We start from the raw sequence: 25,097 nt of genomic DNA on the forward strand, positions 1-25,097 counted from the left end.
GGTTCAGCAGTCTATTCTTGCGAGAGAAATGTCAAAACCATTAATCCGCATCCTTGCCAATGGCAAAAAATAAACATCAATAATGATCATAATAATCATAACTAGAAAAGTCTGCTACTCTGAGCGCAGATCCCCGCCAGGCCTACACTGGGCCTGCAAAGTTTGGAAGGCAGTCATAACCAACGGGTCCCTCGTTGCCTGTTAATGATGCCAGATATGCAGATCCCTGATGGGCTACGGCCTTAAACAAGAGAGGACACCGAAATAAACACACACACACACACACACACACACACACACACACACACACACACACACACACACACACACACACACACACACACACACACACACACACACACAGAAAACCATACTTTTGGTTTGGTAATTGTTCATGTTCATGTTCACCTTACCTTCACAATTAGGGGCCGGAGTGAAGGAGCCATTCTGTCTTGTCTGCCTTTGGCCTATTGTGGGTGGGTTCCCCATGGGAGGCCTTATACCAATTAGCGGTAAAGTGATAATGGCACAGGTGCAACAAGCCAACTGATTGATGGCATGGTATGGGCACTGGGAGAGATCATACGTTTTTTTACTATTACATTTTATATGCATTTAAACCATGCTTTGATTACTGTAATAAAAACGGGAACGTCACCCAACAGGCAGTTTACGTTTGGACATTTGATTATTGAATTTTGACCTCGTCAAAAAAACGGTTTCTCTGTGGAAGTGGAAGTGTTTGTTCCTACGATTACACTTGATGAGTGGGCTGATGTTCCAAGTTCCCCGGGTAACAGACAGACCTATGTTTGGTTTCCATGGCGACTCCTCACGACAGTTGACAAAGGAGAGCTCAAATATCACCCTTTCTTACTAGTCCAATACTGCTCAGCATCCTCGCTGCATTTCTCTGCCCCCACATCCATTTTTCATTTTGGTACAGAGAGCAGACGTGTGCTGAGAGGGGAGAGAGAGAGGCCGGCGTCCCCATTCTGTCAACCTCCACATTTCATTTGAGCCTCAGGTCCTCATGACCCCTGTGTGCGAGTCACGTTTTATGGCAGGGGTCTTCAACGTTTTCAGGACAAAGGACCCCTTAGCAGAGAGCGAGATGAAGCAGGGACCCCCCTCTACATATTGTATAAATGTGTGATTCTCATCGATTTCATATTCTGTAGACTTGTTTGACAGTTAACCACAAAAAATCATAAATCGTCGAAACTTCACCTTTCACTCTGTACTTGGTTTGCTCTTTTTTACCTATACACCAAAGCTATTTGCCAAAAATAGCAGATCTACAAGCTCTCAACGCCTCGCGCTGCGAGGCGTTGAGAGCTTGCAGATCTGCTATTTTTGGCTGAAGTTCTCCTCAGAGTAGGATGCGAGGGTTCAATTGTTCATTCAAAATAATTATCCTATCACACAAGGATTTGGTGGCCCCCCCCCTGCAGTAACTCTGAGGACCCCCTAGGGGTCCCGGACCTCCTGTTGAAGACCCCTGTTTTATGGCAATGCTAATACGTACAGCACCCAGGTACCCCCAAAAAAAGAAAAGAAAAGAAGAAATCCTATTCTTGTTACCAATTGTCTAGGATGTTTCAAAAGCTAACTGTGTTTACAATTGAAGCAGTATGTGAAAGCCAGCATGGAGCTCTTACTTAAGTTTTTTCTTGCAATAAATGCCATATTATTAACATTAACAACATTACAGAAGATAACAGATTTCGGTAAACCCTTGGCCTTTCCTGGTACTGTACCACCCTTCAGCCAACATTTTCAGTTGGGAGTTTGGGAGTAAGAGTAGCATGTGGCTGTTAGTGCCGCCACTATAGACTCTATTCACCCTATTTTCGGAAAACAGGCAATAGACTCTATGCACAGCAGCCTTATTGGAATGGAGAGAGGGCGAGATCATTTAGCGACCTACAACTGGGTTGCAACCTGGTCGGTAGTTTTCAGCAACCGGGTCGCTAAAGCAACCGACCGGGCGGTAAATCACCGACTGGGTCGCTAAATCTACCAGTCGGTATTTAGCAACCCAGTCGGTAGATTTACCGACCCGGTCGGTAGATTTAGCGACCCGGTCGGTAGATTTAGCAACCCGGTCGGTAGATTTAGCGACCCGGTCGGTAGATTTAGCGACCCAGTCGGTAGATTTAACAACCCAGTCGGTAGATTTAGCGGCCCGGTCGGTAGATTTAGCAACCTGGTCGGTGAAAACTACCGACCAGGTTGCAACCCAGTTGTAGGTCGCTAAATGATCTCGCTCCTACTGAATGGTAGGTCCTACCAATTATACAAATTAAAGCTCCATTTAAAGTTCCATTTAATGAAACACAGTTGTTCTCAAGCATTTTAATTTCAAGGACCCCCATAATAAGAGCGTACAAATGGAACCAAATGGATCCGTAAGGGTCTACTTGGTTCCATTTGTACACTCTCAGAGTTACACGCCCACTTTCTGGAACCACCTCAAGGAACCATATGAGGTTACCTGGACCACAATTTCTTTCCAGTAAGCCAACTTGCACAATATCAGCAGCACCCCTGACTCTGTTTGACCAGAATGGAGAAAGTGCCAATTAAGGTGGATTGGATTTTAGGCTGAATATTATATTATCATCAGTGGAAGTGTTGCAGGTGGATTCTAACACCATGTGGGCAATCAAATAATTGCTTTTCGGGCCCGGGGCACCAGAGTAGTGGTCCAGGCTTTGCTGTGTGTCACTCCCCATCTCTCTCCCCAGTTCCTGTCAGTCGACTGTCATATCAATAAAGGCATAAAAGCCCCCAAATAAATGTTACAAAAATATAAAAGCTTTTCATTACCGTTATGTATAGTTGGAGCAATGTATGTTAAGGATCTAAACCCAGATTACAATCTCATGTGATAACATTTCCTCCCCTGCTAACCCAATTAATCTCAATAAATAACTCCTCTCCCACTCAACTGAGGCTGACACCAATCTGATAAGTCTTCCCCATCACCTGACAGCAGTCTATCTGCTCATCACTTCACCCATTTACCCCATGGCACCCACATCCTTCATACCTTCATTCTCTTTCCATTTCACTGTATGCAAGTCATCACCACATCAGCAAGAGGTGGTGCCATAGTTTTGTACTTTTTCTGTTTTTCATGTGTCTAGGAGGTTGAAAGTACTTCAGACCCCCTTATGTGTTTTTTTTTTGAGAAATAGTATTTGTTTGTTTTCTCTTGGAGGCTGCCACCTTGTGGTGAAAAGTGTCAGTTAAAAAACACAGATACTAAGTATGTCATAGTATCAACTCCTCCCCTATTTACCATTCACCCAACACTGTGGGGTGTGGCTATTTCAGCTGGGTCACCACCCACCATGCCATCCATGCATACTTAATGAACTGGGTGTGTGGCCACAAAAAAACACAATTCTAACTCTTTCTGTATACTTTTTTGGAAAAAATCTTCCTCCTAGTATAATCATAATACCTGATAATCATGTTTTATAGGGGGGGGAATCATGGCACCACCTCTTTAAACAAACAAACAACTAGAACCAATGTTATTGTTTAAAGGTATGGTCTTTTCAGCTGCAACAAGTATTTGTATACTCGTAATTTCCAACGTGTCGTGGAAGAAAAGCCTCTGAAACATAATTTATCCCAAGAGCAAACTGATGTCCTTGCACAGCAGGCGCAGAATTGTCAACAACAAATCTATGGCACCTCTAATAGACAGCCAAGAGCAGATGATGGTAAGATGTTGCGAGTAAATAACAAGAACAAGACTTAAGACTCACCTCTTCAGACTCCACACCAGCCCTGATAACGCAGGTTATCAAAGTGCAGCACAGAAAATCTAAAAAAGCTAAATACACTACATGAGCAAAAATGAACAACAACTAAAAGAGACACATTATAGAATAGAAGACGCAGCAGCGTCAGCAGACAGACAGTGAATCAAAGCAAAGACCACAGAAGACAGAACTCTCAAATGGGATCAAAAGCCACAGTATAAAAGTGGGGCTTGAGGCGAGATTTAGAAGTATCGATGGTGGAGGGTGTCATTGGGACTATACGTTTCCACTGGTCCGCAGACCGCAATGACATTGTGGAGTATATTCTTCTAGAACAGATAGATAGATAGATAGATAGATACCTTTATTATCCCAAGGGGGAAATTCAGTTACCCAGAAGGTACAGCAGTTAAAGGTTACAGGACAGTTAGAAAAAAAGAAAAAAAGAAAAGGACTGTTGTGTACAGCCGAGTGACAAAAACAAACAAGAAAGAAGAATCAACAATACAGGAGAATCAGCCATACATTGCAATTAGGTTAAAATATATATATATATATATATACATAAAGTGTCGAGACAGAACACAACAACAAAAAAGTAGTACTAACGTTTCAAGTAAAGGATTGCAATTTTAAGGGACTTTTCTAAGCATATTGCAAACTCAAAGAACTTACAATGGTCCAGTCATTCAAACATTAGAAACTACTTCTCAACGTAGTGCCAAAAAATATATAGCCTACACATATATACAGTATGCAAAAGTGTTTGCACCAAGACAATAATAATAATGCTTAGCCTAAATAAAAGAAAAAGTGCAGAGCCAAAAAAGTGTCCAAAAGTCTGTGCAAACAAAAGAAGTGACCAATGTCAAGTCACAACAAAGAAAAAGGAAAAAAAAAAACGCAGATAGATGGCGATGCTCCTCTCCGCAATACAGGAGGGAGGGAGGGCGGGGGGGGAGTCATTTGGATGGCCCGGGATGGAAGATTGGAACAATAACGTGGAGTTGTGTGCGCGTTGCAATCGTCCTTCCGAGCCTCGGTAGTACAGCGTCTCCTCCGCCGTCTTGGCCCACGTATGTTACGGACCTCCACAGCGACACATCCTCCGGTCCACGCCACGAGCCTCCGCGGCGAGGGCTCCGCTCCTCCGGTGCGCAGCGTGCGCCTCTGGCCAGAGTTACGGGCTTTCACGACGACAGCGTGTGTGTAGGCCTCCTCTTCTGCGCGAACATCGCGCGTATGCAGTTTACTCCGGATCTGACTCCCGCCGCCATGCTCGCCTGCATCCAGAACAAGGTCCACGTACACCTCCATGCCTACGGCACCAACAGACTGGTGTCTCCATAAAAAATAAAAAAAAACACCAAAGCAACGAGCCAGTCCCGTTGCCCCAGGGCCACACGCTTAAGACAGGCTAAACTGATAGAGGTAGGCCACTGTTTCCTCTGCTTTGTTCCTCGCAGGGCACAGAAGGCCCTTCCCCCACTTTTTCTGCCAGCCGATCAGAAAAAACACGAAAAAAAGACTAAACTACTATATACACGAATAAAACAAAGTTCCTCAGAACATGCCCAGCTTGGCCAATGTAATGAGTCACCACAAGAAAAAAAGAAGACAGGAAAAAAAGCAAGAAAAAGAGAAAGTAGGAAATTAACTGCAGAGCTGTTCTGAGTTGCGACCTGCAGCCCTCAAGGAGCGCGTCACAGGGGTTCTCAAACCTTTTTATACCACAACCCCATATTATGGCACCCCTTGGGAAAAAGAAATAACACTGAGAAGAACCAGACTAATATCCACGCTGTGATATTGTCTGGCTATGCTAGGCTAGTGCCAAAGCAATCAGTGATTTATGCTGGTGACAGACCTACTGTAGATATGACCAGCTTGCAGCAAGACCTTGGACATTCTTGTTCTCATGTTTTGTTACATAGGCTATATGTTTTTCTTGACCACAATGTTAAAACAAATGTATTGTTTAGACCAGTGCTGTGTTCTACCTGTAACGCACGTATACGGCATCTGCTGTCGGAAATACAAATATGAATAGCGTCTGCCCTCGTGAACCTTTCAAAGCTATAGCGTATTTGATAGGCATTATGCACTGGCGTCTGCCCTGGCCACACAAATAGCCGCGGATCATAGATTAGAGTATGCCCTCAAAAAAAAGTCTAGAACACACCGCTTGTTTTGACTGATTCCAGGTTCCTGGCTTACCTGCAATCCTAGTTTACTGAGGCAATACACTGTCTCCCTGCATTTGATGTATGTCAGGATGAGCGTGTGCTAAATGCCTAAATTGTAAATCGTAAATGCAGTGAATATGTCTGGCACTGGTCCAGTTGTGATCCTTGTTGACACCAAAATGACATTGCGATTCTTATTTGCAAATGACACCGCCCCTACCAGGGACGTGCTGGGCCCCTGATTCAGCCCGCGAAAAAAGAGTTGGAGAGGCCCTCATTGCGTGCTATAGAGAGAGATCTCTCTCTATAGCGCTGCTGCTACTCAAAGATTTGCCATTTCAGATCATGACAAGTGACAAGACAGTGGGCCAATTACATGAGTTACTGTATGTTTCGTCGTTGTCGGGTGGTAACCTTGTATGTCCAAAACCGTTTGTTTTGTATTTATCATTTTAAAAACTTGTGCTTGTAGATCTGCTGTTTTCACTACTTTTGTGTGACGGCCTTGTATGATGAAGCAGGGCTTTGCTTTGCGAAAAAATCTACAAATTTGAAACTTGGAGATAGGAGAATGGAACGAAGGCCGACATTTTATTTTATTTTTTTTCCAAATGGCCTGCCTGGACCGGCCGGGAATGAACCGGCCGTTCGGGAGTTGTCCCGCTTTTCCCAATGGCCAGCACGTCCCTGGCTCCTACTGTACTACTTATCCGCAAAAATAGGGCCCTTGTTTTTGGTTTGTTTGTTTGTTTGAAGGACATAGGAATCCAGAGAGGAACCTTCAATTATAGAGCTGAAGAGGGAGTGGGTTGTAAATGAAGTGGTGTGCAAACAATGGAACAGTGAATAGTGAAGATGAATAGAGGAGAGAGTAGGTAGGATCATCTCAATCACATTCATTTTCTGAGGATGTGCAGCAGTGTACACAAAAGCTGCCGGATTAATGACGAAATAACTTAATAATAAATAAAATATACAAAATACATAATAACAGCAACAGCCAGAGTTCAACAGTCTCACACATACAGGAACATGCATGCACGCGCACACACACACACACACACACATGCACACCATCATTACCCAGGTCTCTGCAAAGCCAATACTCATTCCATGTAAAGGGCCATTTATAGTTACGTATGGTTGATTTTGTGTACGTTTTGGGTGAGAGATTACGTACAGTAATTCCGTCGACATACATAGTTCCTCCTCTACGTTATGTCCGTTCCGACCGCTCTCCGTTGGGCCGCGCGCCACATTTGTGCCTCGCAGCACAGAACAGAATAGCTAACAAAAGCGAAGCAGCCAAAATATGTAGAACCACAGAATTTCTTGACCCGACGATGTGATGTTATAAGTGGTAACAGTCTGGACTGCAGGTTCTGCAGTCTGTCGGCAAAGTTGCTTCGCGGATTCGCGGTAAATGTAAAACTCTGCGAGGGTACACATTTAACCACATATGGATCCGGACCCGGAGTGATAACAAAACACACCCGCACACACACACACACACACACACACACACACACACACACACACACACACACACACACGGTTTGTTGGGGTGGGGGCAGGGGGTAACACAAAGCCATCAAACTGAATAAAATGCTGAGGAAGGCTAGCGCTGTACTCTGTAGTAGTTGGGAGTTAAACTGGACAGCCTAGAGGGGGAGAATGCTATCCTGATGAAGTCCTCTTCTCCCCTCTATGACATGCTAGTAGGAATGAGGAGCACATTCAGCAACAGACTAATACCCCCGGCACACCACAAAGCAACTTGGTCAGTGCTTTGTGTCAGTAGCCATCAGGCTCCACATCCCTTGACCCGGATACGGCATGTTGCTTTCTCTGGGATTACGGAGTCTGTGACAGAGGTCTTTTGAGGATACTGACTGAGACCACATCTCAAGTGAAAAGAACCAGCAATTACGTTAGCAAAGCAGGAGAATTTGGTCTCTCTGTCCATCCTTCTCTCAATACAGGGGTGTCGCTCCAAATTCTGGGCCCTGGGTACAAGGATTCATTGCGGGCCTTATTTTTAACTACTGAAAAATAGCAGATATACAAGTTCACAGCCACGCTGCAACCTTGTAGATCTGCTATTTTTGAGAAATTGTGAAAATGTGTGCAAGTCTTTGAATATTTTTGACCCGATTCTATAAATGTCTTCTAAATCCTTCTGAGGTTTTTTGAAAATGTCAGTGGTGCTCAAACCTTTTCATGTGAAGGACCCCCAAAATGATATGTATTTGGCCACGGACCCCCATCTCAAAATATTTACATAATATTGCCGCAATGTGAGCTTGTATATCTGCTATTTTTCAATAGCTAAAGTAATTAAGGCCTCTCCACCTTGGGCCCTAGTAACTCAGTCCCACTTTCCCCCCCCCCCCTTGTGACACCCCTTTCTCAATACACACTCAAATTATGAACAAGGGGTTAAACAATACTATTGAATTAATCAAGCAACCAAAATATGACATTTTTGTGATCATATTCTTTTGTATTATGTCAAATATTATGCATAACATGCTATTTACAACTTCACCTAAATGCCATATTATAAAATGACGAAGGGTCATTCTTGACTACTGGGTAAAACACATTTGTTTTGTTTGTTAATTCTCTTGATTCAGAATCAGCTTTATTGTCACATCACAGGTTTACAGAAGTAAAGAAGTGGGTGAAATTCGTTTTTTGTGCATCGTTCCAAACATATCGTTATTGTCCATGACAGAGTACAGCAACTTGCAATGGGCCTGGTGTACAAGATACACTACACCACTATGATACCCAAGTACCTGTCAAAATACTTTATAAACGTTAAGGATGTCCATAATTACAACACCAGAGGCAGTGCCACAGATCACGTTCAACCCAGAGTCAACTCAAAGAAAGGGTCAAACTCGTTCTTCTGCTATACCACAAAAATGTGGAATGCCTTACCGAAGGCCATAAAGGAGTGTGGATCACTAGCATCCTTTAAAATTGCCCTGAAAAACCACTTACAGGCAGCAGCTGTTCGCAACTGGTAAAAACCTAGCCCAACCCTACCCTCCCCTGCCCCTTCCTTGTATACTTACTGTTTGTTTAGACTTACTGTTTTCTTTTTTTTCCCTTTTCTTTACATATCTACTGCATAGTACTGTGTTCTATTTGTCTGTCATTCAATGTTATATGAGATACTTAAATGGTTTCCTGTTGAAATAAGCTTAGTCTTTTCATGGATCTCCTTTTAGTAGACCTTGTACCAGTGAACTGTACCGTCATGAAACTGTACATTTTCCTATGCAAACTTCTAATAAAGCCTTCAATCAATCAATCAGTCCATAGAAGAAAGGGAAGAAGAAGAGGGGTGGGGGGGGGGGGGGGGGGGAGATCAAACAAGAAAAACTAAATAAACACAAAATATCTACATATTTACAGTACACGGTACCTGAGATAAGATATAAAGGTGCGTGAGCATAGCCACAGATTTATACTGTGCATGATATACTGATGATTGATAGGGAGTTACATTTGTGTCTTTATTATCCAAGCAAAAGAAAAAGAATTGAGACACAAATGTAACTCCATAGGATTGATTCAGAGTTATGGGAAAGCAGAACTAGTCTTTTTGAGAAGCTCTTCTAAAATGCACCATGCCTAGTAGTATAAATATTGCAAAAGAACAACATCACAACAGTTTGTTGTCTCTCCATTTGTCCCTGAAATCTCTCCAAAATGGATACGAAAGGAAATATAATGAGGATATAATTCTCTATACAATGCTCTCTAATCCTTTCTCAAATTGGCCTCGAGAAACAAAGCACGGACAAGCTGCTTGTGGAAGGCTAATTTAATCATGAGTCAGCGGGGCCGTGTCAGAGTGAGAATCTATCAAAGACTACCACGCAATAAAAAAACTAAAGCTTGCAGCTCAGCAAAAAGACAGCCAAAAAACTAGGCACGCTGCCTTTGATAACCACATACATGACAAGTCCATGCGTCAGGGACATGCTGGGCCCCTGATTCAGCCCAGGAAAAAGAGTTGGAGAGGCCCTCATTAGGCGATATAGAGAGAGATCTCTCTCTATAGCGCTGCTGCTACTCAAAGATTTGCCATTTCAGATCATGACAAGTGACAAGCCAGTGGGCCAATTGATTACATGAGTTATATTTCGTCGTTGTCGGGTGGAAACCATGTATGTCCAAAACCATTTGTTTTGTATTTATCATTTTAAAAATGATTTAAACTAGTGAAAACAGCCGATCTACAAGCACACAACGCCTCGCACCGCGAGGCGTTGTGTGCTTGTAGATCTGCTGTTTTCACAACTTTTGTGCGACGCCCTTGTATGATGAAGCAGGGCTTTGCTAAAATCTACAAATTTGAAACTTGGAAATACAAGGTTTCTGCCCGACAGTGACGATTTACTTTGTTGGCCACCCAGCCCCCAAAATGGAATGAAGGCAGACATTTTAATTACATTTTTTTCCTAATGGCTGGCTTGGACCGGCCGTAAATGAACCGGCCGTTCGGGAGTTGTCCCACTTTTCCCAATGGCCAGCACGTCCCTGCCATGTGTGCAATGCATGTGTTCCATTAGCTCTCTCTTATGAAAGCCACCCATACACGCGCATGCATTGTGCCTGCATGTGTGCTTTTGCGCATGGGCGTGTTAGTGCACTGTTTGTCTATATCCTCCTCTTCACGTCCATGCCAAGCAGCATAAAAATATATAAAGGATGTCGAGCTGAGAGAGAGCCCACAATTCAATTGAGCCCACCTCACTTCAGACTCTTTACCCCCCCCCCCCCCCCCCCCACACACACACACACACATTTCAAACGTGGCAAATTGAGAGCTCTGATGGCTAATCGGACTTTGATGGCAGAGTAACCGTGATGATCGCACCATTGCCTGGGAACAAATCTTCTCTGTGCTCGTGCTCGCTCTCCCCCCTGATTCTTTTCTGCTTCCATCATTATAGATGGCCTATATACAAGTGTCTCTGCTGTCACACGGTCGGGCAAATGGAGGTGCCAGAGTGGGAAGGCTGGGCAGGGATCTGGGTTGAAGGAAAGCAAGCCAGAGGAATGACAATAAGCCAAGGGCATTTACAGCCAGGGAGGGACAAGAAGTTTAGGGACGAGGACAGACGCGGGGATGGACTGCCAAAAGAATGGATGATGAACAGACCGACACGAAAACAGACCAGCAAAACCGAGAGGCAGATGGTCAGACAGAGAGGCAAGCAGAAACAAACAGGCAAAGAACAACAGACAAAAACAACAGACGGAAAGATCCGATGGTATACAGGCAGAAAGGAGTTGTGGATGAAGGGGTGATATGGTGGGTGGAGAACAGAAACTGTGCCAGAGGAGACAGAGGGAGTGAGACGAACAGCCAGGAAATTAGATAAAGACATGAGAATGGCATGTCACTTAGGTTAATTAAATTTAACATGCTAGATATAATCAATCCCTGGAAAAATACCAGTCTCTTACATAAAGCCTTAAAATGGCTCAAAATGGCTCTTTTGGATTAAATGAAGTCTCTTTATGGGCCTCTCCATTGACTTAACATGGAGGAGCTTCACTTCGCGTGCACGCCCAACGTGCGTTTTAAACAAATCGCGGACATTACCGATGCGGCCGCGACCGGGGCGACATTATGTAAGTATTAATACATTTACTGTAAATACAGTAAGATTGACGGTGAGCGCTGTCAACGGCGTCATGTAGTCACCGATTTGAATGACGGTGAGGATCGTCTACAGCAGCAGAACAGTTAAGTATGTATATCGTCGTTGTCGGGTGGAAACCTTGTATGTCCAAAACCGTTGGTTTTGCATTTATCATTTAAAAAATGATTTAATCTAGTGAAAACAGACGATCTACAAGCACACAACGCCTCGCACCGCGAGGCGTTGTGTGCTTGTAGATCGGCTGTTTTCACTACTTTTGTGTGACGGCCTTGTACGATGAAGCAGGGCTTTGCTCTGCGAAAGAACGTACACGTTTGAAACTTGGAGATACAAGGTTTCCACCCGTCAACAACGATATGCTTCATGTGTGATTTTAACCCATGTCTAGACACCAATTCTTATTGCATTTCCAATTTTCTGCAGCAATGGTTAGTCAGTGGTAGGAAGCCGATATAAGAACACAAAGAATGTGTTATTGTGAGATAGGAAAAGTCCAAACAGATGAAATGCAGTAAGCAAACCTGTAGTGATGGGGAGAGTGACAAGTATAACAATATAAAAGTATAACAATATAAAAGTAGCTAGACAATCTTTTTTTAGGACATTAAAGAAAGAAGAAGGAAAAAAGGAAGTCGCCTTCATTGTGAGTTGGTACAAATCTCTGGTCAAACAGTATTAACAGCTGGTTGACTAAAGAAAGAGCCCTGACCTTTAGCTCAGAGGTACCGCTGACATTTATGGCTTATCTACTTTCCGTTCACAACACACTACACTACACTACACTACACTTTTAGTGTGGCTGAACAATGACTGCACTTAAAATACTAGAGGATATCTGCATTGTATACTTCATAATGCTACACAAAGTTCAGCATCAGGGTTTGTAAAGTACCCCATAATGCTAACTACTACTACTAATAATTTTGAATATTTTCTAATACTTTTCTCTCTCTTTTTTTCTCTTTCATTTGTAGCCCCACTGGGAGAATGGAGCTCTAAGAATGACAATGCCACGTTAAATACAGTTAGGCATAAAAAGGCAAATACAAAATAGAAGAAATTTAAATAGAGAAATAAAAAAAAACATAAGAAAAAGGACAAAGTGCAATTATAGTTTTTTCTTTCTCTACTGAGTCAAGTTGCATACTATCAGCAAAATACACGCGCATGCATTGTGCCTGCATGTGTGCTTTTGCGCATGGGCGTGTTAGTGCACTGTTTGTCTATATCCTCCTCTTCACGTCCATGCCAAGCAGCATAAAAATATATAAAGGATGTCGAGCTGAGAGAGAGCCCACAATTCAATTGAGCCCACCTCACTTCAGACTCTTTACCCCCCCCCCCCCCCCCCCCCCCCCCCCACACACACACACACACACATTTCAAACGTGGCAAATTGAGAGCTCTGATGGCTAATCGGACTTTGATGGCAGAGTAACCGTGATGATCGCACCATTGCCTGGGAACAAATCTTCTCTGTGCTCGTGCTCGCTCTCCCCCCTGATTCTTTTCTGCTTCCATCATTATAGATGGCCTATATACAAGTGTCTCTGCTGTCACACGGTCGGGCAAATGGAGGTGCCAGAGTGGGAAGGCTGGGCAGGGATCTGGGTTGAAGGAAAGCAAGCCAGAGGAATGACAATAAGCCAAGGGCATTTACAGCCAGGGAGGGACAAGAAGTTTAGGGACGAGGACAGACGCGGGGATGGACTGCCAAAAGAATGGATGATGAACAGACCGACACGAAAACAGACCAGCAAAACCGAGAGGCAGATGGTCAGACAGAGAGGCAAGCAGAAACAAACAGGCAAAGAACAACAGACAAAAACAACAGACGGAAAGATCCGATGGTATACAGGCAGAAAGGAGTTGTGGATGAAGGGGTGATATGGTGGGTGGAGAACAGAAACTGTGCCAGAGGAGACAGAGGGAGTGAGACGAACAGCCAGGAAATTAGATAAAGACATGAGAATGGCATGTCACTTAGGTTAATTAAATTTAACATGCTAGATATAATCAATCCCTGGAAAAATACCAGTCTCTTACATAAAGCCTTATTTCTTCTTTGTATTGGGTATCCTGTGGCTCCCCCCATGTCCTATAGTATCCTATCCTTGTTGCCTTGGTGCCGCGCCGTTTCCTCCGTCGGCCGCCGCTATTATTTTGAAGGGCTGGAAGGGGGTTGTTTTTGTTTTTTTGGATTATCACTTGACGGCAACGATTACGTCATCTAGTCACATGACAGTGTGAGCCGAGAAGAGAAACATGGCTGCGCCCTGCCGTGTGTATTGTTTACATCAGATCTGGTGCAAAATGGCTCAAAATGGCTCTTTTGGATTAAATGAAGTCTCTTTATGGGCCTCTCCATTGACTTAACATGGAGGAGCTTCACTTCGCGTGCACGCCCAACGTGCGTTTTAAACAAATCGCGGACATTACCGATGCGGCCGCGACCGGGGCGACATTATGTAAGTATTAATACATTTACTGTAAATACAGTAAGATTGACGGTGAGCGCTGTCAACGGCGTCATGTAGTCACCGATTTGAATGACGGTGAGGATCGTCTACAGCAGCAGAACAGTTAAGTATGTATATCGTCGTTGTCGGGTGGAAACCTTGTATGTCCAAAACCGTTGGTTTTGCATTTATCATTTAAAAAATGATTTAATCTAGTGAAAACAGACGATCTACAAGCACACAACGCCTCGCACCGCGAGGCGTTGTGTGCTTGTAGATCGGCTGTTTTCACTACTTTTGTGTGACGGCCTTGTACGATGAAGCAGGGCTTTGCTCTGCGAAAGAACGTACACGTTTGAAACTTGGAGATACAAGGTTTCCACCCGTCAACAACGATATGCTTCATGTGTGATTTTAACCCATGTCTAGACACCAATTCTTATTGCATTTCCAATTTTCTGCAGCAATGGTTAGTCAGTGGTAGGAAGCCGATATAAGAACACAAAGAATGTGTTATTGTGAGATAGGAAAAGTCCAAACAGATGAAATGCAGTAAGCAAACCTGTAGTGATGGGGAGAGTGACAAGTATAACAATATAAAAGTATAACAATATAAAAGTAGCTAGACAATCTTTTTTTAGGACATTAAAGAAAGAAGAAGGAAAAAAGGAAGTCGCCTTCATTGTGAGTTGGTACAAATCTCTGGTCAAACAGTATTAACAGCTGGTTGACTAAAGAAAGAGCCCTGACCTTTAGCTCAGAGGTACCGCTGACATTTATGGCTTATCTACTTTCCGTTCACAACACACTACACTACACTACACTACACTTTTAGTGTGGCTGAACAATGACTGCACTTAAAATACTAGAGGATATCTGCATTGTATACTTCATAATGCTACACAAAGTTCAGCATCAGGGTTTGTAAAGTACCCCATAATGCTAACTACTACTACTAATAATTTTGAATATTTTCTAATACTTTTCTCTCTCTTTTTTTCTCTTTCATTTGTAGCCCCACTGGGAGAATGGAGCTCTAAGAATGACAATGCCACGTTAAATACAGTTAGGCATAAAAAGGCAAATACAAAATAGAAGAAATTTAAATAGAGAAATAAAAAAAAACATAAGAAAAAGGACAAAGTGCAATTATAGTTTTTTCTTTCTCTACTGAGTCAAGTTGCATACTATCAGCAATAGAATGTATGTATGTTTGTCAGAATTACTGTAGAACATTTACTCTAACCAAGTGCTCTGTTCAACACTAAAATGTTCCCAGAACAATTGTTTGGAGTCCCAGGCCCCAGGTTTGTGCAAACCCCCTCTGAACAGGAGGGCTGTCACAATTATTACATAATCGTCTAATCGTGATTATTTGACATTATCGCAATTATTTTGTCATAATCGTCATAATCGTGATTCGTGAATGTTGAAAAATGTCTGAAATAGTGGAAATAGCAGATCTACAAGCTCACAACGCGTCGCATTGCGACACGTTGTGAGCTTGTAGATCGGCTATTTCCACTATCAAAGTTATTTTTTTAAGTAAGTTGTCAAATATGTCAGTAATTTCTTTGTATATTTAGGTTATGTGTCATATCTACCATGTACAACTTTCAAAGCCTAAAAACCAAACAGAGATGTAATTATCAACGACAAAAACACAATTAAATCGTTAATCGCCAATTATTTGAGTGACAATTAATCGTCATGTAAAATTTCATATCGTGACAGCCCTACTGAACAGAGCTTATGGATGACTAGAATATTACTTGAATGTACTAGAGTCCAGTCAATGCTGCAATATAGAAATACTGTTACAAGTAAAAGTCCGGAATTCAAAAGGTACTTGAGAAAAAGTATGAAAATGTTGGCATCAAAATGTACTTAAAGTACCAAAAGTAAAAGCACAAAATGTAAATGAAAATAGCAGATCTACAAGCTCACAAAGCGTCGCGATGTGACGCGTTGTGAGCTTGTAGATCGTCTATTTTCAAAATAGCAAAGGTATAAAATAGTGCTAAAGTGGTTCATGTATGTTTTATAATATTATAAATTATATCTACAAAGTAACTAGTAACTAAAGTTTTCAAATAAATCTAGTCATTCTAGTGGAGCAAAAGTACAATATTTGGATCCGAGATGCAGTGGAGTAGAAGTAAAAGTATTGGAAATTGGAAATACTCAAGTAAAGTACAAACAACCTAAAAATTGTACCTACAGTAAGTACATTACTTAAGTGAATGTACTTAGTTACTTCACACCACTGCTAGTGTCCCCTGATCACCTTATACTCACCCTGAATGTATTGATGGCCCAAAGTCCTTTACTAGCCATGTTTTGTCATTTCCTTTCTTCCTACAGCACAATTCGTTCAATTCACAACCCTAAATTTCACCTTTTTGCACTCAAAACTTTAATCTCACCATGTTGCATAAAAATATATTGTCAAAGGTAATTTTTTTGAATTATCTTTTAATAATGCAAATGAAGAACATTCTGCCCGTATTTATTTACTTTAAGATTTGTTTTTGGCTTTTCTGCCTTTAATGGATAGTTTTTATTAAGTAAAGATGGACAGGAAAGAGGGAGAGAGAGATGGGACTCAAACCCGCGAGCATTAGAGCCTATAGGTGCACGGAACTTTTAAATCACCCCCGGTGGATTTAAAAGTTGTCAGAGTTGGCCCAAGTTTGTTCCAATTGTGTCACAATACTCACTAAATCCTGCACCATGTCTTGCTTTAACTCTGGGAAGTAGGCCGGGTCTGTGGGATTTAATGTGTTTTAAAATAAATTCAATTAAGCTCCAAATCTAGCATGTTTTATTACCCTGCACCGGGTTATAGAGCCCCCAGAATGAGATGAGAGAAAGAGATAGAGACAGAGAGATCAAATCTGATCCATTTGTGGTTTCTCCGAGACTTCATGGCACAGGAAGAAATACTCTGACTAGCTGCTACTGCGGCTAGAGAACTCAATTATTTTTTTATTCAACACTTTCTTTGTCTCTGCCAGGCCGAAGACTATGTTTTCGCCCCTGACTGTCTATCCGTGTGTGTATCCTAACTATCCTTCCGTCCGTCCGTCCGTCCGTCCGTCCGTCCGTCCGTCCGTCCGTCCGCGTACAGTTAATCTCCAGCACCGTCGGCCCAATAGCCGTGAAACTGTGCACACACATTCCCTGGAAACCAGGGCAGAAGAACATCTGCCGCAAATCTTTCACATTGGCCTTTCATAGTGCCACCAGGAAGCCGGTTTTAGCTAAACTAATTTATTGATACAGATTCTGTCCAAACATCACGCAAATGAGTGCACATTATCTCTATAGTCATCGTGTCATCAAGACGGACCCATCCAATCTTTCATATCTCATCCTGATTGGCTAAGATTGACTTCTACTATCTGGCATGGCTCTGTGGAGCACACTTTTCTAGTTTGATGTTGTTGCTGTTGCTTTTCACTGAAAGAGTAGAGTTAGATCCAGTGGTGTACAGCAGGGGTCTTCAACGTTTTCAGGCCGGGGACCCCTTAGTTGAGAGAGAGATGAAGCAGGAACCCCCAAAAACCTTTTCATAGATTCCATAATAGTTTCATCCTTTGACAGCACAATCATCAGTGTATTTTGGAATCACGTCAAAATGTGTTTTCTGATATACCACTTGAACCGTCAATACTTAATAAACTTGACCTTTCACTCTGTACTTAGTCTGCTCTTTTTACCCTCTACACCAAACCTCTTTGCCGAAAATAGCCGATCTACAAGCTTGTAGATCTGCTATTGTTAGCTAAAGTTCTCAGAATATGAACGCTAGGGTTCAAGTGGCTAATATAAAAAAGGAGAAAAAAAAGACGATTTGAAGGACCCCCTAGGGGTCCCGGACCCCCTGTATGAAGACCCCTGGCGTAAGGTAACTAGGTACATTGTTATAACACTCTTACATGGAAATATATGGAAATATGGAGTTATATGGAAATGTGGAGGTAGAAGGTTTCCACCCCACAGCAACGATGTGCGTGCATGCTAATGGAGAGCCGGAGCTACAGTATGCTATATTTGGAGTAGAATACACGATGAGAGCTGCGTGAACCTATTGTTGTCACGGAAGTACACAGACTGCGTGTACAGCCAGCCATTGGTGATGTGCCATTTATGGAGAATGAGTTACAATAACTTATAACGTTCCGTTTCCTTAAGCCACTTAAGTGCGTTACCCAGGGGTTCTGTATAATCCAATCAAGTCATTATGGAGATTTTCTATGTGGATGACTTAGGTGATTTAAGTCCATCTCGTGTTTATTATCACCATTTTATTGTACATAAACATGTGTGCTTTATATGATCCATTACTATTACAGAGCAAGATTAGATATAATCTCATCTAATCTTTACGGGTTTCACATAATTGCCAAGCCTTGTTGCCAAGCCTTGCTTACAGTAAACCAGCTGGATGGAAAGATGAAAGCTGACTTAACACAGATGAGCATGTACTATTATGTGGAAATGTATATTTACTGTATTGTATATATTTAAATTGTATATACAAATATATTTGAAATTGTATATTTACTGGCAAATGTGAACATTTATACACCTTTTCCACATTTAACTTTTAACAGATAGTGCAGGTACATTCAAGTGTGAACTGCACATGCATAATGAAAAGGCTTAGGGAATTGTTTACATATTTAAACATCCAAACAAATAACACAAAGTTATGTTGTGGTCCGACACTATATCCATCCATCCATCCATCCATCCATCCATCCATCCATCCATCCATCCATCCATCCATCTATCTATAAATTAGCCAAATCTATGTCTGTCAGTCTGTCTGTCCCTCCCGGACATACCTCGGGTACCATCCAAAAGAATTACTTCGAACTTGGTGTGTGTGGCAGCATGGAAGCATGTTAGATTCAGTATTTTCAGCCCAACCCAGCTGATTCGTTGCCCACAAGGAGCGTGTGAGCAATTAGGGGGAATTGCTCAGGGACACACATCGACACCCTGGCCTGGAATAGAACCTGGGATAAATAGGGGCTCTGGTTCCGCAGGCAGGCAGGCTCCATAACCATTCAGCTATGCCGCCCCAATGGAACTGCATTCACGTATGCTCATGTATGTCATCAACATGACGTCAGCAGACATAAGGGATCCCCCCTATCTCATTATGTAGTCGATCGGTCGCATGGTAGTTGGTTCTGCACTGGGTACTCCAAGAACGGGTACAACAGGTTCTCAAAGGGCATTGCATAAACAGGTGGGGCATAAATTTTACATTCCCAACTTTCCTGAGTAGGCTAGGTGTCCGTGGATACTGCTCTGGGTACTCGGACAACGGCTACAGAGAGTACTTTGATGCCGGGTACAATGTTTATAACCGCGGGCGGGGAATACATTCCCATCTTGCATCATTAGCCATTTACACCGTTCCCGACTCGCGTGGGCCCCGAGCAGGCTCACCGGTCTGGAAATTAAAATGCAAGGAACAAAGGAACACAGACTGCCCATCAATGCCACTGAGTGACAGCAGAGATACAGTACAGAGGACCACAATCCTGCCAGCATCCATCCATACATTATGCCTCGATGATGAGGCTTGAGTTCAGCTCGCACTATACAGATTAGAAGATGTGCGTGGTGTGTGCCTTCTCTGTGGTGTTTGTGCCTGTGTCTAAGAGAGAAAAGTGCACCTTTTTATATAGTATGCATACATGCCAAACACCAAGTGATTCTCTCTCTCTTCTTCTTCTCTCTCTCTCTCTCTCTCTCTCTCTCTCTCTCTCTCTCTCTCTCTCTCTCTCTCTCTCTCTCTCTCGCTCTTCTCTCTCTCTCTCTCTCTCTCTCTCGCGCGCGCACGGTAAAATCCGGAGATTCATTCATTTATTATTGATCTTGCCGTCTGTCTCTGAAAATAACATCTGATGCTGGTGGTCTCCCAAGACAGGTTCCCTGTGGAACAAACTGATGAAACCTCTAACACACAGCACAGCGCTCACAATATCACACAGTGTCTGCAACAGCCATCCACCTGGGTCCTGATAAGATCAAATTATTACACATCAAATAACACAGAACAATCATATCACGTCATTCAAATATCTCTTCACGGAGAAAAGACCACAGAAAGACACTGAAAGCACAGATAAGAATGCCAACACTTTCCCAGGGTAGATTATGCACCTATCATCTCCATCACTATAATAACAACAACACGCAGCACCATCATCATCGCCACTCACATGGTGTCTGGCTTAGTATTATTACCACCTGATTTTTAAACCACTTTTTGACCCCTTTTTCATAACTCTTTTTCTGTCTCTCTCTCTCTCTCTCTCTCTCTCAACACAAACACTCAGATGCAATCAGATACATGGAGAGTGGAGCGGATAATGCTCATTGAGCTGCATCCTACAGGTCACAGAACGGAACAGAACAGAACAAATTAGAGCAGAGCAGAGTAGTGACTGAATAGAGCCCAACCAGAGAGGCTGGAGTGCAACAGCAGTCCACAACACATGCAGAATTCAACAGTTTTCAAACTGGGAGTTTACCTGAGGTAACGCAGCGGTTCAACAGTCTCTGCTTCTGCTTCAGTGGAGCTGTGGTTCATCTTGCTCGTCTGTTTGTTCAGGGATTCAGCAAAACGGGAGAAGGATGAGCCGTGCTGCCTCTCAGTAAAAACACTCGTTTCCTCTCTCTCTGACTGAAGGCACACTGTCTCTGTCTGCCCTAGAATGTACTGTGAATAATAATGACCTTTCTCTCTCTCTCTCTGACTCTCTCCCTCTCTTTCTCTCTCTCTCTCTCTCTCCCTCCCTCTGTATTGATGCAAACCCTAGGTGGTGGCTATTGACTGCTTCCCACTCAGAGGTTTTCCTCAATATTTCCCTTGCCTTTCTCTATCTCTCTCTCTCTCTCTCTCTCTCTCTCTCTCTCTCTCTCTCTCTCTCTCTCTCCCCGTGGCTCTGGCTCTTTCCCTGATAAAACCGTCTGGCTCTGTGTATCAGCAGCCCTCGCCCAGGAAAACCAGCCAATTAAGGAGCAGGGAGGCATGGTGCTAGCCAGCTGATTGGCTCAGCCGTGATCACAACAACTCGGCCAGCAGGGGTGCGACTGCGCCCCACTCTCCTCAAACACTCACACAGACCCAGACATACAGTGCACGTGCACGCGCACGCACACGCACACATACACATACACATCCCCTTGTTGCTTCAACAAATCACAGAGTATAAAGAACAAACAGCAACACCTTTGATCTTCAGGAGAGGTAAATGACAGATATTAACAATACTAACGAATCATGGGAACAAAATTATGTGCCAAAGATTAGTTTCTTTTATGTAATTATTAACGATATGCACGGCTGTGTAAGATGAATGGGATTGTAATTATTGGAATTTACCAAGAATAATTAGGATTTGTATAATATACTGTACATTGGGAACAGCTGAGAAAAACATGAAAGGAAAAAGGGCTCCTTCATGCATAATCATGAACGCACAATGAGTCATAAACACACACACACACACACACACACACACACACACACACACACACACACACACACACACACACACACACACACACACACACACACACACACGTGTGCGCACAGCCGCACACACACACAAAATGATATCACAGGCGAAGCAAGATGCTGCCAAGGAATTCTTAAATGAGTCGTGCTGACAAACAACAATAGCTCACATTATTCTATAAAGGTCAGTTTCGTATTCAGGTTTTCCCCCTCCACTCTCTCAATACACATCCCAGGACACTCAGCACTGTATTCAAGTATGAGTGGCCAGAATCAAAGGTTCAACAACAACTCATTACAATTCCATATTTTGTATTTATGGCAGCAGGGTAATGGCTTAATGCAGTGGTTCTCAACCAGTGGGCCTGATTAACTTAATGTGCAATGTTATTTTCTCACTCGACAGTAAACAAACCAACATAAAGTTTAAGTGTATAGCAGTGGCTCCGGATGACCCCTGTGCTCTAGACCCATTGCTGACGTGTGTGTCTAGCATAAAATGCTGGATGAGTGAGAACTTTCTCAAGCTACAGTAAATGAGGACAAGACAGAAGTTCTCATAATTGGTTCTACTGCGCAGAGAGAATCAATAATAAGTAGACTTGGTAACCTGGCTAAAGAAAGTAACACCTCTGTAAAGAACCTGGGGGTGATCATTGATGCTGAATTGAATTTCAATACACACATTAATCATGTCACGAAGATTGCCTTCTTTCACCTTCGAAATATTGCGCGAATTAGAGCTTATCTGTCGCTGGACGATGCAAAAACGCTGATCCACGCTTTTGTTTTCTCTCGGCTTGATTACTGTAACGCACATCTCTCTGGTTTGCCAAAGAAAACAACTGACAGACTTCAACTTGTTCAAAATGCAGCAGCCAGAGTTTTAACTAAAACTAAGAAATACAACTGAAATAGGACTGAAAAAGTTCTGAAAATATGGGAAAGTGAATTTGCTAATTTGTATTCAGGACAATGTATCCCACCCATCTTTGATGAGAGTTTTCTGGCCAACATCAGTCATTCCAAAGATGCTCTTGAGAGGGAGATGGATGAGGGCGGATATGCTGTAAACCAACTCCTAAATGGTAATCTCACTTTAGAAGAGGTTATAAGGGCCATTGATAAAGCAAAAAATGGAAAAGCAGCTGGAATAGAGGGCCATAATGAAGTTCTTAAAGCTCCCAAGATATTGCCTGTTTTGTTTAGTTTATTTCAGACATGTTTTAAATATAGTATTATTCCTTCCCTTTGGTATAAGTCTATCATTAAACCAATTCCCAAATCTGCCAAGAATGATCCAACGGTCCCTCTAAATTATAGGGGCATTAGTCTCATGAGTACTGTTTACAAACTATATTCTAGTATTCTAAACAGTTATTATTTGGAGGAATTTGATATATTGGCTGATGAGCAGAATGGATTCAGGAAGCACAGGGCCTGTATTGATCATATCTATACAGTATCCACAGTGATTAAAGGAAGAATTGAAGAGGGGAAATCTACCTATGCATGTTTTATAGACTTTCAAAAGGCTTTTGATTGGGTTAATAGAGATTTGCTTTTCTTTAAATTACTCCAGAGTGGTGTCGATGGTAGATTTTACAAAGCTATTAAAGTATTATATGAGGTTCCTGTAGCATCTGTTCAATTGAATGACTTCACTACTGGTTGGTTTTCAACACCATTTGGAGTGAAGCAGGGAGATGTTTTATCTCCATCTTTATTTGCTATCTTTGTTAATGATCTAGTCCAGGAGATTAAAGACTCCGGTCTAGGGGTCATGTTGGATGATGTTGTTGTAAGCTGTTTACTTACTTACTGTTTACTATGCGGATGATATAGTCCTCCTGGCAGAGTCTGGAGATGCTTTACAGAAGATGTTGAATATTGTTCAATTCTGGTGCTCAAAATGGAGGCTTATGATTAATCAAAGTAAAACTCAGATTATGCACTTTAGAAAAAAAGGCACAGTAAGATCTCTTCAGAACTTCTCATTTGGTACCCTGTCTTTGGACTATACTGAAGCATATAAGTACTTGGGCTTTAAACTAGATGAATTCATGTCTTATGATTCTGGAATTGCAATATTGGCAGACTCTGCGGGTAGAGCTGTTGGGTCAATAATTAGTAAAATGAAAATTTGTTGGTGTTTGGGGTTTTAAGGACGTCAAACAGGTACATTCTATCCAGAATAGAGCCATAAGGTGTTTCCTTGGGGTACATGCATTTGCCCCATCTCTTGCGATCCAGGGAGATATGGGTTGGGAACCGATGGAGATCAGGCAAAAGGGAGAAGTGATTCGGTTGTGGAACCGCCTCGTTAATATGTCAGAGAGTAGGTTAACAAAAAAGGTCTTCAACTGGGATAAGGCACACAATGGGCCATGGACGAAGGGAGTTTTTTCTATTCTCAGAGAGGCAGATCTGGCGTATGTTTTTCTTAATATGCTTTGTTGTAACATTAACTTGTTGAAACAAAAAATATTTTGTAATCACAAAGAGAAATGGTCAAACGACATATGGTCTAAGCCAAAACTTAGATCATATGTCCAGATTAAGCATTGTTTTGGTACTGAGCCCTATGTCAAATCCTTTTTAACCAGAAACCAACGGTCATTGTGTGCTCAGCTGAGAGCTGGTATCCTACCTCTAGCTATTGAGGTGGGGAGGTTCTCAGCTGTACCAGAAGAGAATAGGATATGTAATGTATGTGACCTGAAAGATGTTGAGAATGAATTTCATTTCATGTTTTATTGTACTCTATATGATGATTTGAGGGTCCCTTTGTTTGATGTAATGCAAAAACGAAAACCTGCGCTGTTCTGGGAAGATGATGGACAGAAGTTAGAATGGTTGTTTAATTATGAAGTCTTTAAGACGGCACATTTTGTTTCCCTAGCCTGGAGTAGAAGACAGTCTCAGCTCTTCAAATAGTAGCTTGAGTGTTAAAGTTGGTTATTTGTTTGATCATTGTTTGTGTGAATTGTTATGTTGGTGAATTGTTTTTGTTAAATGAAATGTAAAGTGTCCTGTAAGTCCATATGGGCTGGGCTTCCTTGGAAGCATGACACTAAAATAAAGAAAAATCAATCATCATCATCAATCATCACTAAGATAAGAGAACATATTACTCCAGTCTTAGCGTCGCTACACTGGCTCCCGGTTGTTTTTAGGATTGATTTTAAAATTATTTTACTTTTTTATAAAGCTCTAAATGGTCTGGCACCTTCATACCTCTATGACTGCCTGCATAGATATGTTCCAAACCGCCCACTCAGGTCCTCTAGTGCAGACCTACTTGAGGCGCCAACAATGACATATAAAAAATATGGTGAAGCAGCTTTCTGCTTCTACGGACCGACAGCTTGGAATAAACTCCCACTACACCTAAGACAGGCATCCTCTGTGGATAGCTTTAAAGCAGAGCTCAAGAC

At 42.4% G+C, this 25,097-nt stretch overlaps 1 protein-coding gene across 1 annotated transcript in view; it reads right to left on the bottom strand.

Moving 5' to 3' along the window:
• yjefn3 (YjeF N-terminal domain containing 3) overlaps window positions 1-20,730 on the bottom strand; it is a gene marked incomplete at both ends in the record, with an annotated part of 110,469 nt that extends 89,739 nt beyond the window's left edge. Inside the window, one exon of the mRNA XM_080730709.1 lies at window positions 20,672-20,730. Coding sequence (XP_080586835.1) covers window positions 20,672-20,730 — 59 coding nt within the window. The remainder of the gene's footprint in view (window positions 1-20,671) is intronic.
• Window positions 20,731-25,097: the final 4,367 nt, after the last annotated feature.

Source organism: Nannobrachium achirus, assembly GCF_963921795.1.
Source record: "Nannobrachium achirus genome assembly, chromosome: 1".
Taxonomy (NCBI): domain Eukaryota; kingdom Metazoa; phylum Chordata; class Actinopteri; order Myctophiformes; family Myctophidae; genus Nannobrachium; species Nannobrachium achirus.